The sequence below is a fragment of the Crassostrea angulata genome, chromosome 8 (assembly GCF_025612915.1).
Source record: "Crassostrea angulata isolate pt1a10 chromosome 8, ASM2561291v2, whole genome shotgun sequence".
In the NCBI taxonomy this organism is placed as follows: Eukaryota; Metazoa; Mollusca; class Bivalvia; order Ostreida; family Ostreidae; genus Magallana; species Magallana angulata.
Window position 1 is genome coordinate 1454475 of NC_069118.1, and position 17491 is coordinate 1471965.

General features: G+C 33.3%; 1 protein-coding gene and 1 long non-coding RNA gene across 2 annotated transcripts in view; one reads left to right on the top strand and one right to left on the bottom strand.

Moving 5' to 3' along the window:
* The first annotated feature begins 15 nt into the window (after positions 1–15).
* The window catches only part of LOC128158409 (slowpoke-binding protein-like), a 48757-nt gene continuing 31281 nt past the window's right edge, over positions 16–17491 (top strand). The window contains exons 1-10 of the mRNA XM_052821209.1: positions 16–145; positions 1437–1510; positions 2088–2182; positions 2774–2851; positions 2995–3143; positions 3448–3558; positions 3883–3978; positions 4603–4688; positions 4802–4908; positions 5499–5596. Of these exons, the coding sequence (XP_052677169.1) occupies positions 107–145; positions 1437–1510; positions 2088–2182; positions 2774–2851; positions 2995–3143; positions 3448–3558; positions 3883–3978; positions 4603–4688; positions 4802–4908; positions 5499–5596 (933 nt within the window). The 5' untranslated portion in view covers positions 16–106. The remainder of the gene's footprint in view (positions 146–1436; positions 1511–2087; positions 2183–2773; positions 2852–2994; positions 3144–3447; positions 3559–3882; positions 3979–4602; positions 4689–4801; positions 4909–5498; positions 5597–17491) is intronic.
* Positions 8260–12845, bottom strand: LOC128158410 (uncharacterized). The gene is made up of 2 exons (XR_008239980.1): positions 12435–12845; positions 8260–8547 (listed from the first exon to the last, which is right to left on the bottom strand). It is a non-coding gene; the product is annotated as an uncharacterized LOC128158410 (long non-coding RNA).

Consider the following 17491-nt stretch of genomic DNA (forward strand, 5'->3'; position numbering starts at 1 on the left):
ATGATAACTTGAATGTTTTCTTTTTTCGGGTTCGGTATTCAAATTTTGGCCTTCTAGAATCATGTGATTTGAACGTACAGACGACAAGAAGGCCATGTAATTTAATATGTCAGATTTCTTTCAGTATTTGGAGGACCATATTTATGTAAGAAATATTCCGTTTATAGATATTTATAACATGCGTTGAGTATGAAGTGTAACCTAGCTTTGTAACTTGAAAATTAACAGTAATGTACACAGTACATACAATGTACATGTATGTATGTAAATTATTTTTTTTTTATAACAGTGTACGCGGGGGTGTTAAGGAAGCATATGGGCAATATGCCGTCTTATTTTGACTGTTGTATTCAAAATCGTGAATTTAAATAATTATTTTGAAAAAGATCAAAAACTTAGTATTATCCTTTAAAATAGATGTCAGTGCAATAAAATCGGGTAGTACATAACTGCCACATTGGTGCATTATCACGTGACAACTATAAATAGCTTACGTATATTCCTTAACATAAAATGAGATGAACAACACTACCCCGCGGTTTCCAAAATAAAATAAACATACCAAGTGAAGGCAAAACATCTCAGTTTAATCAAAACCGCTGCTAGAATCCTATGTTTTTCCTTTTTAAAAAGTTATTCATCCGGTTCTCGTAAAACCTTCCCAACTTTTATAAAGTTTGCACGGAAAACGGCAAATTGCATTAAAACAACACACAACATGGGATTCTAGCAGCACTTTTCAATTTAAGCATAGATCAAACTAACGATACGTATAAAATTTCAAGTTCAATATACACGGGGTAGTGTTGTTCTAGTCGGATTTTTATATCGTAAACAACGACAGAGGAAAGCCTGGCCGAGAAATAAAAGCAAATTTACATACCTTTTAGCGAATGATTGATAAAACTAACATCTCCCCCAGTATTCTTATGTTCAATTCTCAATAAATCACACCACAATACTTTATTAGAGTTCTTAGATTAGTTATATTTTGAATATGTTAATGCTTTCCGATCAAATTCACACGACATTCAACTTTTAGTCATGACGTCATCAATGTGAAAATCTACGTAATACAAACTAATTTCTGGCAAAAATTGTCTTCAGTATTTTTTATTTGTTTTTGGTCTATGTTTCGTTGCTTATATATTTGAATATGTACATAATAACTAAGATTTGTGATTTCACGGAATTACATGTAACTCAGATTCCATATGCTTCCTTAACACCCCCGCGTAATGCACATTCTCACAACTTCAGGGGCCCTGAGTCCGTGACATGGCCGTGACTGACCACGAGTGGACTCAGGACCGCTAACGTTTAGAGGATGCAGTTTATAAAGGGATGAATTTACATTACACATGAAATTTCCCATTCATTTGATGAAATTTTGATCTATAACACACATAAAATTTCTTTTCATATGATAACTCCAGATCCCAATTCTAGTCGGCTTGTTTGTGTTGTGTCTGATCGCCCTCCTGATCTGGTGGTTATGTAGGAGAAACAGGTAATTGTAGATATTACTCAGTGTCACTGTAACATTACATGTAGAAAACACAGGAAAGCTATAGTCTGTCCCAAGTTATTGCTTCCATCAATTTTTGACGATTTTTAATAAAAATACACATACCTGTGAAAGAAATACAATTGAAATCGATGAAAGGGAATATATCCAAGGTATCTTCATTGAACAATTATCCCTTTTCAATCATAGAATTTCACAGGAACGAAAACAATTTTCTTTCGGAGATTTATAATGGGAAATGTTTACATCTTTTCTCCATTCGGAATACACTCAGAATACATCGCGCAATTTTTTAACATTATCATCCGGGTTTATTAATGGCTGATGCAATGCAAAATCTCCGTAGACTTTCAATTTTTGGATGTGTATTGAAACCTGAAGCGGTAGAGGGGGCGTTTCAAAACAGATAATCTGGACATTTTTCATATTAGTGGATGAACGTAGTTTGAGCACAAAGGTATTTACTATTATTGAAATATCAAGCAAAAAGTGGTGGAAGCAAAAACTCGGGACAGAGTATAGCATATCTACATTACTGTTGTGTTTTTCTGTTCGGCAGAGAGCGGTACCTTTACCAACCACTGAACACTCAGGATGTGGCTCTATATGACCGAATGTACAGCAACCAGAAACAGGCTGCAGAGAAAGAACAGGGTGAGTCAAAAAGTGTTATAGCCTGGTAATAGGGAAAAAACCGGTACAGGGTGAGTCAGAAATTGTGATAGGGAAAGTATACTATAGGGTGAGTTACAATCATGGTTAAAAATAACAGAAAAATACAGGGTGATAAATAACAATGAAAGTATTAAAGGGTTTGTAAGAAATTGTGTCGACAGAGAAAGTAAAGGGTGAGTTAATAAAATGTTTATCAGAGAAATACAGGTTGGGGTAAAAAATCAGGACAACAGGGAAAGTATCCTATAGGAGTTACTGACTGGCAATAAAAGAACAAAGTGAATCAAAAGGCAGGACAGGTAACATAAAATATGAAGTGAAAATAAAAATTGTGAGGTAACGAAAAAGTACAGGGTACATTAGAAGTTCATGTTCTATTAATGGTATCTACTTCTGCAGGATTGTAAGGTGACACTACGCTGTACATGTACATGTATTTACTGATATTTGAAGTGCTTACTGCTATGTCACCAATGTGTATCATTGTATGCCTTGATTGTAGATAGTACAAAACATGGAATATCAAACACTGTCCTTTTTGTTTGACGTTGATTTTAATCTTCTCTGTAGAAGCGACCTGGATGAATGCCCAGTACTACCTGAGGTCTCACCCCCAGTTCAACAGATTGAAGCAGCTCCCTCAGCTAGGTAACTTGATCACATTGACATAGTATTGGATTATTGATAGTATGATCAATATTGCTAGAACATTGTGCAACTCTATCCCTTGAATCAATCTCTCTTCCTTGGATAATTGATCGTATTATAATCAGTTTTTCTGACCTTGACAGGAAGTAGGTCAGAGAAGCAGTGGTTCAAGGTCAGTGATCAGAACAGATCGGAGCACCTGCTGACTACACTCCCCCGCCCTGATAAGTGTCTGCTGGATCTGGACACTAGAACCAGGAAGATGCTAAACAGTCTGTTCCAACTCCTGAAGGTAGGTGTATAGCACCAGTCTCTGTCTCTTACAGACAAATGTATTCAGCATTGAAAATACTGCAACATATATGCTGTAGATTCTAATTAAATGTGAGGCTTTGATATCCACATAATATCCTGAAAAGCACTATTATGTAATGGATTTAGAGATCTTGCTTTTATTTTTCTGACAGGTAAATGAAATTCAATAAAAGTTTAGGATTTGCGATTTCATATTGCTACAATTTGATCCAAAACATTGGAATCACAGAATTAAGTTCTTGTGTACCGTCTGTTATTGATCCCATTACTTTCTGTTGTAGCATCCGTACATGTTCGCCATGACTGAGTTTGACTATGTTCTAGATCAGAACTTTGTGGTCATCATTCAGCCCCTCTGTCCAAAGGGGTCGCTCAAAGACGTTATATATCAGGTGACTCTCTTATCTATACACAGTACCGTATTTTTCCGACGATTAGTCGGTATTTTTTTTCTCTGAAGCAGATCACCCAACTTATTTGTCCACAGCGATTAATTTTCGTGATTTAAATGTTGATTATCTGAAAAAAATATAATACTAATGACATTTGAGGAATATTCGTGACGACAAGGGTTTCACGAACCTCATGAAAAGTTCTTGCACGCGAAAGAAAGTAGCTGCTGTCATGTACAGTGTGTTGATCAATGTTTGTGAGCCTGCCTACTTTGTCACATGGCAATAAGACACACTGTAATAATGTTCCTGTGATGTTTTCAGACAAACTATGGTACACCATGGGTCGAAAAATATAGAGTCAAAGGGAGAGGTCTAAGATTGGAGCAAGTGGCTCGGTACGGAAAACAAATTCTACAGGTAACTACTTCTCTCCCTTTCTATTTCTATATCCTCTGTCATTGTACATGTATATAATTTGTAAAATTCAATGTGAAAGTGAAAGTCCAAACATTATTCTTTACAGTACTTAAAGCATTAGCTTTGCAACAAGTGACATTGTAACTTTTACGATTAATGTTGTTACCTTAAGAATAAATGACTATTTGCCATTGTTACTTATACAATTCAGAATATGTTACATTGAATTAATTGTTACCATTACACTGTTTGATACGTCTACTTAATTAACAAAAACATTGCAGGATATGTTAATTTTATAATCCATGAAACATTTTAGGATGTTCGACCTTAAATATGACTTACATTTATTACTTTTTTAATCCTCATCATATTACCATTGTCAATTTGCAATTCATCATTGCAAATTTTCCTCAAAATGTTACCTTTACAAATTATGAGTTAGTATAAAAGCATGACATCACAAGTTATCTTTATAATCTGTGATAAATGTCTTATTACCATTGGCATATATTGTATGTTATATTACATGTACTATGCATAATAAATTTTAATAATTACTTTTACAGTTTTCGATGTTACTTTCATATAGAAACTTCATGTTACATGTATAATATATTGCAGGGTCTCCTGTTTATGGAACAGAAAGAGTTTCCTCCCCATGGACACCTGCACACAGGGAATATCATGGTTAACAATGGAGTGTGCCAGTAAGACAATTCACTTATAGAAAACTTATCATCTTGTCTTGTTGTATTCCTCTCTTTGGAAAGATACTGGTATCTATTATTATGTTTTTCTGAATTTGTTTTTCTTTCTTTAGAATCGCAGGTTATGAGAATACATTTATTGGTTTGAAATCCAAGCTCTTGGCGATGGCCAGGAGAAAGTTAAAGGATCAACCGGAGGCTATTGATGTCCTCTCGTTTGGTAAGGTGCCAGAATGAATTACAGTAAAACATGGTTATAGCAAACATACTTACAATGAATAAACGCTACAATGAAGTGACACGTTGTAAACTTGACAGATATATTGAATTACACTTTTAAAAAACAAAGTAAATTTGCCGGTCCCTGGCACTCCTTATAAATGTGTTTTACTGTAATGGCTTTTGAGATGTGATACCTATAATTTTTTTATAAGAATTTCAAAAAACCAGTAGATATACTTGTAATTAATTATGATGATATCTAGGTTACATATTTTACAAGGTCTGTTACCTTTGATTTACCTGTGACATTTTCTAGGTTACATATTGAATAAGATGCGGTACCTTATATATTGGTCAGAAATTGTATAAGATTTGGTATCTGTAATTGCCTCTGAGGTTTTCTAAGTCGTGTGTGTACTTATATACTTTTTCTTTTGATTTACCTATAACACTTTGTAGGTTACATTTTGTAGAGATGTGGTACCTGTAAAGCTATGGCAATTTCTAATGCATATTAAAGTATAAGGTGTGTACCGGTACCTATATATACCTGTACCTGCATGTAAGATTTACTTTTGATATTTCTAGGTCACATTTTGTACGAGATGTGTGTCGGGACAGAACTCGACTCCCCCCACCCTCAGCCTCATCACCTTAACATCATCAACAACCCAGCTGTGGTGTCAGTGAGTCTTTTTTTTCCATTTTTGTTATCAGGTTTGTTTGTAGGAAAATTTTAAAGCCCCATCCTCTGGTGAAGGAGCCATTATATTGGTTAACCAAATATTGGCATATGCAAAAAGAATTGAACAACCATATTAAAGGAATTTTGACTTTGACTCTGCAGTGTACAAATTGACAAAATTGTCCATATTTAAGCAATAGGTGCATGTTCTTACCTTGATGTTCAGTTGGGTTTTTTTAATATAATTTATTTTTTTTTTATTCATTACATATCAACATTAAATTTAATTTGTAAATCAAGTCATCATAAACTACACACACAAGTATACTTCTCTCTCACACAAGTACATGTACAATAGAGGTAAGTGGTCTCTTTGCTTTAAGGTAGTCCTATACTCGGCACTAAATGGGCTCAATCATTAAAAGCTTAGCTTCAAATGATAAATATACATTCTAGCAATACATATACAAAAAAAAATATGTATGTTTACATGCTAGTTTGTTTGTTATCACCTCTCAGACGGGTGTACCCCCTTGCGAAAATTATTGACAATTATGAAATTTGGCAGACGTTCGTTTTTCCTAAAAATAATTACCAATTTTGGGAAAATTAGAACTGAACATACAAAATAGAGTATAAATATTTATTTAAGCCATATCTCATCAATAATTTTGCGCAAGTTTTTGTAATTAAGTACGCTTTATGGACCTGATGTATCAAAAGGGAATACAAAAAATGCAATGCTAGTATCGCGTTTGGTAATTTTTTTACTATTTTATGGACTCAAACTTAAATTCATGGTGTGTATTCTATAGATTGACATCTTAGAAAAAAGATTTGTAAAAATAAATCATGTTGACGGATTACTTTTCACGCTATAAGCTTTAAACCAAGTAGACCCTGACGAAAAAATCCGTAAAAATCACATTTTGCTACAGTTTTCTGCCTAGATCTGTCAACAATGTTAGATATCATTGAAACATTAATTTATGACAATTGATTAAATTCGAAATAGCTTCTGTCTCTAATTTAAACCGGTTTTAGTAAAAGAAAAAGAACTAGAGCAAAGCTCGTTGCAAAGCAACGAGTGGGTCTTCCGTTAATGTCAAGAGTAAAGCTTGATGTTCCTGCAAGAAGCAGAGTGTTTAAATCAATAACGAGGAACTTAAAGTAAAAGATAAAAATAAATACGAATGATACTATGTACGAATAAACAAAATCCTTAACGATTCTAAGAACGACTTAACAAAAAAATAATTCCGAAGGTGTCAAAGTTCTTAACAAACTTCGAATTATTTTTGGTACGAGTTTGAACTTAACGCTATTTTTGAAACCAAAAACGCAGAATCAAAATTTCTGAAAAATCAATTTTTAAACCCCGATATCTGTTATGCATCGTCCGATTTAAAAACGGATTTAAGTTTTGTACTCATCATGAAAATTACCGTAGGTTACATATGTTTAATTTTTAATATTGAAAAACAATGAAAAACTAAAACAAGAGGCAAATTGGCCACATCGCTCACCTGAGGAACAATAGGTATGATAAAATCAGCTTAATGGAGTCACAATGCAAACTACCTGGACAATGTACATTAATACATGTAGATCCTGTATAAATAAAACCCATTCCCCCCCCCCCCCACCCTAAATATTCTTGTTTATAATCATTAGTTCCTTTTCTAAAAGGATGATTTTATATTGATTTTATAGTTATACCGCATGTTGAGTATTGCAGTTCTCAAAAAAAGTTCCTTAACAATAGTTTATACATGGGATATAAACCTACATCAAACTCTGAACCTTCTTGTGAGGCCAAAGAACTGTCCTGGGGCCAAAGTCTTAACAATTATAAATAATCATCTGGCTGATTAGTTTCTGAGAAGAAGATTTTTAAATATTTACTCTATATATTCCAATGTTAAACTTTGACCACCCCCCCCCCCCCCACCCATTGTGGCCCAAACCTATCCCCGGGGTCATGATTTTCACAACTTTGTATCTACAATACCTGAGGATGCTTCCACATAAGTTTCAGCTTTCCTGGCTTATTAATTTCTGAGAAAAAGATTTTTAAAGATTTTCTCTATATATTCCTATGTAAAAATCAATTCCCCCATTGTGACCCAAATACCACATAGGACTATGATTTTAACAAACTTGAATCTACACTACCTGAGGATGCTTCCACTTTAATTTGTGCTTTTCTGGCCTAATAGTTTTTGAGAAGAAGATTTTCAAAGATTTTCTCTATATATTCCTATGTAAAACTTGATCCCCCTCTTATGGCCCCTCCCTACCCCCGGGAACATGATTTGAACAAACTTGAATCTACACTACCTGAGGATGCCTCCACACAAGTTAAAGCTTTTCAGGCCGAATAGTTTTTGAGAAGAAGATTTTTGAAAAATACCATCAAATTTTCAATAATTCTCAATTATCTCCCCTTTAAAGAGGGCGTGGCCCTTCATTTGAACAAACTTGAATCCCCTTCACCTAGTGGTGGTGCTTAGTGCCAAATTTGGTTGAAATCTGCCCATTGGTTCTTGAAAAGAAGATGAAAATATGAAAAGTTTACAACAACGACAAATTGTGATCAGAAAAGCTCACTTGAGCCTTTGGCTCAGGTCAGTCAGGTGAGCTAAAAACAAAATAAAAGAAACATAATTGCATACTTTTATTGAAAAACAAATTTTCACAGCTAACAATTGTAAATTACTTTAAACAGCCATAATTTTGTTTGTTATAATTTCTTATCAAACACAAACCACAACAAGGCATGATGCTTTCTTAAAGTTCCATTACAGTAACTGTTCATGAATTATCCGATTTAATTTTTACTGGTAAATAGTCTGTAGAACACATTAAGGAATATGCATGTGGGTAGAGATGACAGGTTAACCTCAAGAGCTGAAAAGAATCAACAGGTAAAAACCATGTGGCCACCAATAGCTGAAATTAAAAAAATCAATAAGCTGTGTTAATACATGTACCGGTACTAATAACAGCTGTGTTTACATTAACATATGCATAGTATTTCTGAAAAAAAATACACTGACCATGAAATGTAATTAGTATGACATATCCCGATACAAGACATTAGATGGCACAGGACAGTTTTTGTGATACGTTTCATTGTAGCCTGGGGACGTGTGTCTTCGGAACCCTGTAACTAGAATTTCCTCAGTTCCCATTCAGCACAAATACCTTTAATTCACTTTTTATAAGGCCAAACACCAATTTCTGAAGAAAATTACTAGTCAAAACCTGTAAAATTTTCTACATACTGGTTTTTATGAGTTTTTGACCCTTCCATATTTTGCTAATTTTTCATGATTTTTCAGCTTTTTAGACCCCCCCCCCCAGCCAATTCCCTGCAAAGGGTTGACCTTCCGTACCATGTGCATGTTGCACCATCACATGTCAGAAACTTACCGGTGTATAGTTTATAATGCCCCATCCACCTACTTTTCGTGTTATTTACCCTCCCGTCTGTAACTTGCATGTTCACTGTCTTAAGTCAACACAACAGTCATATTAGCCGCAGGTTTCACATTTTATTTCTGAATCTCATGTACCTAACATATGGGGCCTACATATTGAATATCAATTTCAACAAGAGACATCCCTCTAAGTAATGATAATCATTAAAAACCATTTCATGAATTTTAGCTACACTCATAAGCCTTTAAGTACAGCAACTCTCAATTTTACAAAAATATTGACGGGTACTTTATCCGAAACTGTCCCTTGCTACCTTTAACTTACACTAACATTCTCTGAAAAGTCATCTTGTCTTAAACTTACAAAGCTTATGCTATTCTGAGAAAAAGTATACCTCATTTTGCCAATTCCATTAAGGATTAAGAAAAATATGGCAATTTAAGTGAACCCAGCATTTCCACTTTCCTCTATTTAACACAGATTCATAGGGCTCTCCATAAATAAAGCATCTTTACATCATCTTATAGAGGTCAACTATTTTTAACCTCCCTAAATAAGAAACCTTATTCAAAACTACATACATATACATGATATTATCATGACAAAAGCATCACATCACTTAGAAATACCCTTACATGTATACCCTCCCCCTATTTTTTGATTTTCCTAAGAAGCATTAGTTTGAACACTTTAACCTTAATATTATGAAACTTGTGGCAATTCCCTTAAGTCATTTCTCACACATATTTAAAAACAACCATCACTGATATTGAAAATTGATATTTTCTTCGTAAATGGATGTAATGTAACATTTTTTTTCACAAAAAGACATGCCGCCATACATGTGATTTCTTGTTTTCATGAAACAGTAAGCTTATAATCATATTTAGTGAATATTTTATTTATTCTTGTTTCTAGTCTCCTTTTAACCTTGCTAAAATAGTAAGACCTACCAGTGTGATGTCTGCTCTTAATTAAAATGAAATTCAAACACAACCTGGTACCTGGGGACAGATGAGAATTCCATGATAAATGTTCAAATTTTACATGTTTTCCTACATTTTTGATGCATATATACAATAAAAGGGTAAACATTTGTTGCTTCTTGATCATTTCGAGAGTAATTATCATAGCAGATGTTATTTCAAGGTCAAATGTACATTTACATATCCAACATGTAATGGTAATGGAGACAATTGGAAAGAGGGGGGCCATGGCTTTTTGAATTCTGTAAATATATCTAAAATATCACTTTTGGATAGGAAGGAGGAAAAACTTGAGTTTTTTGACATATTGTATACTTTGATAACTGCATTTGTCTACATGTGAATTTTATTTGAAAGAAAAATATGCTGTTTTAAAAAAACTAAGTTATATAAGTCAGGTTGCTTAATGTTATTTCATGAAATCAGACAGCAAAATTGCTGCAAATTTATAATTTAAATAATTCAATTGATCAAAACTCTTTTACTGTGCAGTATTAATTCTTATCTCGGTAATTAACTTAAGCCTTTTAATTGTCATAAGGATAGGAAATACCTACTTTCTAAGCCAATTTACTCTAGTGGTGGTCATTCTACACATTTAAAAGGCATTTACTTCCCTTGTATATTATAGCTAATAAATCATGTAATGACATATACAATGTATAACCAACAAAATCATCCATTTTCCCAAAATAGACTACTTTTGGTAAAAATCCACTCAAAATTACAGTTAAATGAGAAATCTGAAAATACCATGTAGTCTTGAAACTTACACTAACATTCTCTGAAAAGTCATCTTGTCTTAAACTTACAAAGCTTATGCTATTCTGAGAAAAAGTATACCTCATTTTGCCAAATCCATTAAGGATTAAGAAAAATATGGCAATTTAAGTGAACCCAGCATTTCCACTTTCTCCCATTTAACACAGATTTATAGGGCTCTCCATAAATAAAGCATCTTTACCTAATCTTTTAGAGGTCAACTGTTGTTCAACCTCCCTAAATAAGAAACCTTATTCAAAACTACATACATATACATGATATTATCATGACAAAAGCATCACATCACTTAGAAATACCCTTACATGTATACCATCCCCCTATTTTTTGATTTTCCTAAGAAGCATTAGTTTGAACACTTTAACCAAATATTATGAAATTTAAATGCTTCTATTCTGATCAATTGAATTTTTAAGCAGCGTGAAATTAAAACCATCGCAATTGATACTTTAGTAAAAATCATGAAAATTTAACACGGTGGAATTAAAATGACTTACAGTATTTTATCCAAACAGCCTCAAAGTATAATTTTCTGCTATACCATTTTTTAAAAATGAATTCTACTGGATTTTTTTTTGCAAATAAATTTAGCGTTTTTATTTTTACTAAATTTTAGTTGCACAATGAAAAAATGAGGGATTGTACGATAATACATGCTCATTTTGAAATTTAAAGCATTGTTGATTTCTTTTCCTAGATAGAGATATGCACAAAATGATGTTGCTCTGTGATGCTTTGCCAAGATTAAAAGCATGAGAGAGAGAGAGAGAGAGAGAGAGAGAGAGAGAGAGAGAGAGAGAGAGAGAGAGAGAGAGAGAGAGATCTGAGGCACATGTAGTAAAAATTATTACATACATTTGTCTTACTGTAAAAACTGTTTACCATGTAGATGTGTTCTGCATGTAAAGTTTACCTAAAATGAATCAATAAAATTCAATATATATAAAAGATAAACTAATCTCAAAGAATTTACAATGTTCTGTGAAATAATCAAATCTTGAGAAGAATGTTTTATAGATATCAGGGAACATTAACCTAAAATCTGAACTTAAAGTTCTTTTCATCTTGCACTCTGATTTACATGATCTTTCACAGGCGATAATCATATATAACGGCGAGCCAGACAAAAGTTCTAATTTTAATTAGACTGAATATTTACCATGTCAAATATATTTATTTAATTAAGCACAAGCCTGTCTGAGTTCTTTAATTCATTAATTAAGTGGAGGCGATATGGTAAAGATCTGCTATTTTCAAATATTTAGGGTAAAGTTATCATCATGCAAACATGCACTCTAATTACAACATTCTACTCTTGTGTGCCTTTGGACCCCCACCCCTTTTAATTGCACTGTTTTACAGTGTGTGGTGTGTTGTTCAATACAAAATAAGACATACATATACATAATAATAAATAGAAATTCAAACGAGTAGTGTGCAAAACATACACGTGAAAATACATTGGACAGATAATATCCCGAGATTTCTCTGACTCAAATGCCCGCTTTTATATTGTTACGCACGTCAAAAGCGAAGGTTAGAGTCAGAGGAATGTCGGATTAGATTGAAAAGTGCACAAACACTTTGAAAAGAAAAAGTCAATACGACATATCCTGTATTGAAACATACCTTTATAATCTGTCATACGTTAGTTGAGCTGAAATTTCCACTATCGCCGTCTTGCAGGCCATTCTTCTGACACACCGCTATCAGCTGTTGTTCGCAGTCAAAACATGGCGAGTTGACATGGTGAATCGTACGATAATTATTTCGATTAAAACTAATCAGACTAATAAAAACTAACAACGTAATTATCGACCGAATTAACGAAATTGTTTCAATAAACACTCTGATTAACTATATAAAAAAGGAGTTCGGTTTTATGACCTGTACGAAATCTTTTCAGCAGGAGTTACTTTTAGTGTGAATTTTGCACTATTTTTTAAACCAATAACGAGGAATCAACATTTCCGGAAAAATCAATATTTAAACCCCGATAACTCCGCAATGCAGTATCCGATTTTAAAACGAATTGAAGTTTTGTATTTATCTTTGCACACTATACAATATGCATATAATTTTATGTTTTTTTTATAAAGTTTTATGATCAGTACGAATTGTCACAGTAGAAGTTACTTTCAGTGTGAATTTTGCACTATTTTTGAAACCAAGAACGCGGCATCAAAATTTCCGAGAAAATCAGTTTTTAAACCCCGATATCTCTGTAATGCATCCTCCGAATTTTAAACGGTTTTCAGCATTAGACTCAGCTTAAAAAGCTCTACAAAATATGTATACGTTTTTTGTTTGATCAAAAAATTCATTTTTTCAAAAAATTTGATTCGCTTCCAGTTTCGACCTCAAGTGACAGATTTCTATTATATAGCTTCATTACAGAGGTAAATTGACCAAATCATAACAATTGAAAATTTCAAGCCTATGTCTTAAAGCGTTTTTGAGAAAAGTCCCGGACAAAATGACTTTTTTTAAATTTTAAAAATGACGTCACGCCAAAACGGAAGTGATGTTGTCTTTAAAGTTTTAACATCTTTGAGGGACGATAACTTGCTAAAATCTCTGGAAGTTTCATTGAAATCGGTTGAAAACTTTTTGAGTTATGAAGCAAAAAAGGAGTCAGAAAAAAAAGAAAAAGTATAATAATAACTAGAGCAAAGCTCGTTGCAAAGCAACGAGTGGGTCTTCCATTAATGTCAGAAGAAAAGCCGGAAGTTCCTGGAAGAAGCAGAGCTCTTTAACCAACAACGAGAGTAACTTAAATAAAAAAGATGAAAAAATCGAATTATTCCTGGAACGACTTAACAAAATCCGAATGATTTTAAGTACGAATTAACAAAAACCTTTCTAATTTCAAGAACGACTTGACAAAAAAAAATCCGAATGTGTTCAAGCACGACTTAACAATTATTTTTGGTACGAATTAATTTTACTTTGAACATTACGCTATTTTTTAAGCCAAGGACGTGGAAACAAAATTTCCGGAAAAATCAATTTTTAAACCCCGATATTTCTGTAATGCATCGTCCGATTTTCAAACGGATTTCAGATTTGAATTCACCATGGCCAGTTCTATAAGACTGTAGTATTGTCTTATTTTGTTCAAAAAAATGAAAATTTCCAAAAACTGGAACTGCTTCCGGTTTTGAGCAAAATTAATGAACAAAATTTTAAACCCCCCAGTACATTATAGAATTGATACATCTATCATCAGTAAAAATTTCAAAGCGATATCTTTTAAGTTTACGGAGATTTCTTACGGACAAAATCACTTTTTTTAAATTTAAAAATGGCCGCCAAATTTGAACGGAAGTGACGTAAATGCTGAAACTTTAACATCTTTGAGGCACGATAACTTTACAAAAGCTCTGAAAATTTCATTGAAATCGGATGAAAAGTTTTTGAGATATAAAGCCGAGAAGGAGTCAGAAAAAAAATAAAAAATAAAATAATAACTAGAGCAAAGCTCGTTGCAAAGCAACGAGTGGGTTTTCCGCTAATGTCGAAAGCAACGCTAGAAGTACGTCTAAGAAGCAGAGTTCTTTATCTAGTAACAAAGAAACCTAAGTACAAAAAGATAAAAAAACTAGAGCAAAGCTCGTTGCAAAGCAACGAGTGGGTCTTCCGTTAATGTCGGAAGTAAAGCTGGAAGTTCCTGTTAGAAGAGCTCTTAAACCAACAACAAGAGTAACTAAAATAAAAAGATGAAAAAAATCGAATTATTCCTGGTACGATTTAACAAAATCCGAATGATTTTAAGTACGAATTTACAAAAACCTTTCTGATTTCAAGAACGACTTGACAAAAAAAATCTGAATGTGTTCAAGCACGACTTAACAATTATTTTTGGTACGAATTAATTTTACTTTGAACATTACGCTATTTTTTAAACCAAGGACGCGGAATCAAAATTTCCGGAAAAAATCAATTTTTGAACCCCGATATCTCTGTAATGCATTGTTTGATTTGCAAACGGATTTCAGATTTGAATTCACCATGGCAAGTTCTATAAGACTGTAGTATTGTCTTATTTTGTTCAAAAAAATGAAAATTTCCAAAAATTGGAACTGCTTCCGGTTTTGAGCAAAATTGATGAACACAATTTTAAACCCCCCAGTACATTATAGAATTGATACATCTATCACCAGTAAAAATCTCAAAGCGATATCTTTAAAGTTAAAGGAGATTTCTTCCGGACAAAATCACTTTTTGTAAATTTAAAAATGGCCGCCAAATTCGAACGGAAGTGAGGTAAATGCTGAAATTTTAATATCTTTGAGGCACGGTAATTTTACAAACGCTCTGAAAATTTCGTTGAAATCGGATGAAAACTTTTTGAGATATAAAGCCGATAAGGAGTCAGAAAAAAAATAAAAAATAAAATAATAATAAAAAGAAACCGAAGAAAAACAAGAGGGTCTTCCGTTGGAAACGGAAGACCCTAAAAATCGAATGATTCTTGGTACAACTTAACATAATCCGAATGTTTTTAAGTACGACTTAACCAAAAACCCTTAACCATTTCAAGAACGACTTAACAAAAAAACCAATGTGTTTAAGTACGACTTAACAAATTTGACTTCATTTTAGGTACAAGTTAACTTTACCTTGAACTAACATCTTTTTTCTTAACCCAGAATGCAAAATTAGAATTTACGTAAAAAATCAATTTTGTTTAAAACATAATTCTGAGCAACTTTTTCTCTTCACTGCTTTTCAAAGGGTTGACCTTTCGTACTGTGTGCTCGTTGCGTCATTAATTGTCAGAAACTTATCGATGTTAAGTTTACTTTACTGTACCTCTGTGAATATTTTCTATGTAAAATTACTATGAACCAGACAACATTGAAATGGTGAACATTTCAAAGGGCCCCGCTTATGTAATTTCAGAGAATTCTGCTTTGACCTTGAGCTATAACTTGAAATTTTTCCAGCTGGCATAGAACTTTTAATTCAATTTCATTCCTCCTAACATACATGCATTTTTGTTCAATCTGACCAAGATTAAGCATATTTGGAAAATAATCTACTGTCTAAAACTAATTTTAAAAAGATCTGCTATGACCTTCCAGGGCTCTACATTAACTTTTTTTCCTACTTGTCCATTCGGACAAGTGACCAAAACATTTACTTGTCCGAACTTCAACTTCACTTGTCCGAAAAATTTTCAATATTAAAGATCAAATATTGTCAACTTGAGAACTACAGTACTCTATTACTAAAATAAAATCATTTATTGATTAATACTCTAGCTATAATTAATAACCTGACTTTTTAAATGGAAACTTAAAGTGTCTTTCCTATAATTATGTACATGTATTTGTTCTATATAACATTAAACATGATTTGTCAGCTGTAGCTTTGTCATGGCAAATTACAAGACATCTTAAATTTAGCATCAGGTTTAAAAATACATGTAACTGTTATATTGATTTCTCAGCTGTTTTTTAAACTAAACATGGAATGTCATCATAGTCTATCAATGATGAATGAAACCTAAAATAAGTTACATTTCTTTCCATAATCCTTTATCTTTGCTACCTTTTCTTCCTTTCTTTTTCTTAACATATGTGTTTGGTACTTTGTAAGAACTAAGATCCACACCTTGAAAGTTGTTTGAAATTAGTGAACTTCAATCCCGATCAAGAGTAACTCAATTGCATTGCAATTTGATGTCGGGATCGAAATTCAAAATAACTAATCGATAAACTTATAACGAGACTACAGATAAACTTATCACAAAACTTTCTTTTCTTTTTTAAATGTTGGAGACTTCTTACTATAAAAAATGCACTTGTCCAGTCGGACAAGTGGCCAGCAATATTCACTTGTCCGCATATTTTTTTAACTGGTACCGGACAAGCGGACAAGCGTTAATGTCGAGCCCTGCCTTCACATTGACAGACTTGGTTCAAGGTCACTGCACGCCATTAACCAATAAACTCTGTAAAGGTAAAATATTAGCCAAATTGGGGCTAAAAGGAGAGTATATCTATGCTCTTGAAATATGGATTTTTGTGTGATCTGATATGACCTTGACTCTTCATCTACAAATATCATTCGAGGTCATTGCATATATTTTGATCAAAGGCATCATGTGGGTGAAGTATGAGGCTGAATGGAGCAAAGGGAGAGAAGATATACTCCGGACAAGGATTTTTAAAAATATAATTCTGCTATGACCTTCACAGTTTCTTTTCACTGAAAATAGGTTCAAGGTCACTACACACCCTTTCACCCTTTACTCAAACGCTCTGCTTATGTGAAGTCTGAGCCAAATAAGGGTTAGTAGAAATTATATATGCTCTCAAAAAAGGATTTTTGCATGATCAGATATGATCTTCACCCTTTACCTAGAAATTTCATGCAAGGTCACTGCACATCGTTTAACCATAGAGACACTCTGTGAGTATTAGCCAGATTGGACCAAAGGGAAAAAAGATATGCCCCAGACAAGGATTTTATATATATAATTCTGCTATGACCTTAACCTTATACCTAAAAACATGGTTCAAGGTCACTGCACATCCTTCAACCAAAGGAACCCTGTGGATGAGGTATGAGCCAGATTGGGCCAAGGGGAGAGAAGCTATGCTCCTGTCAAGCCATCTCGGATGGACAGACGGACAAATTGATCACTAGAAGGCGCCCGCATAAACATGCCTTTTTAT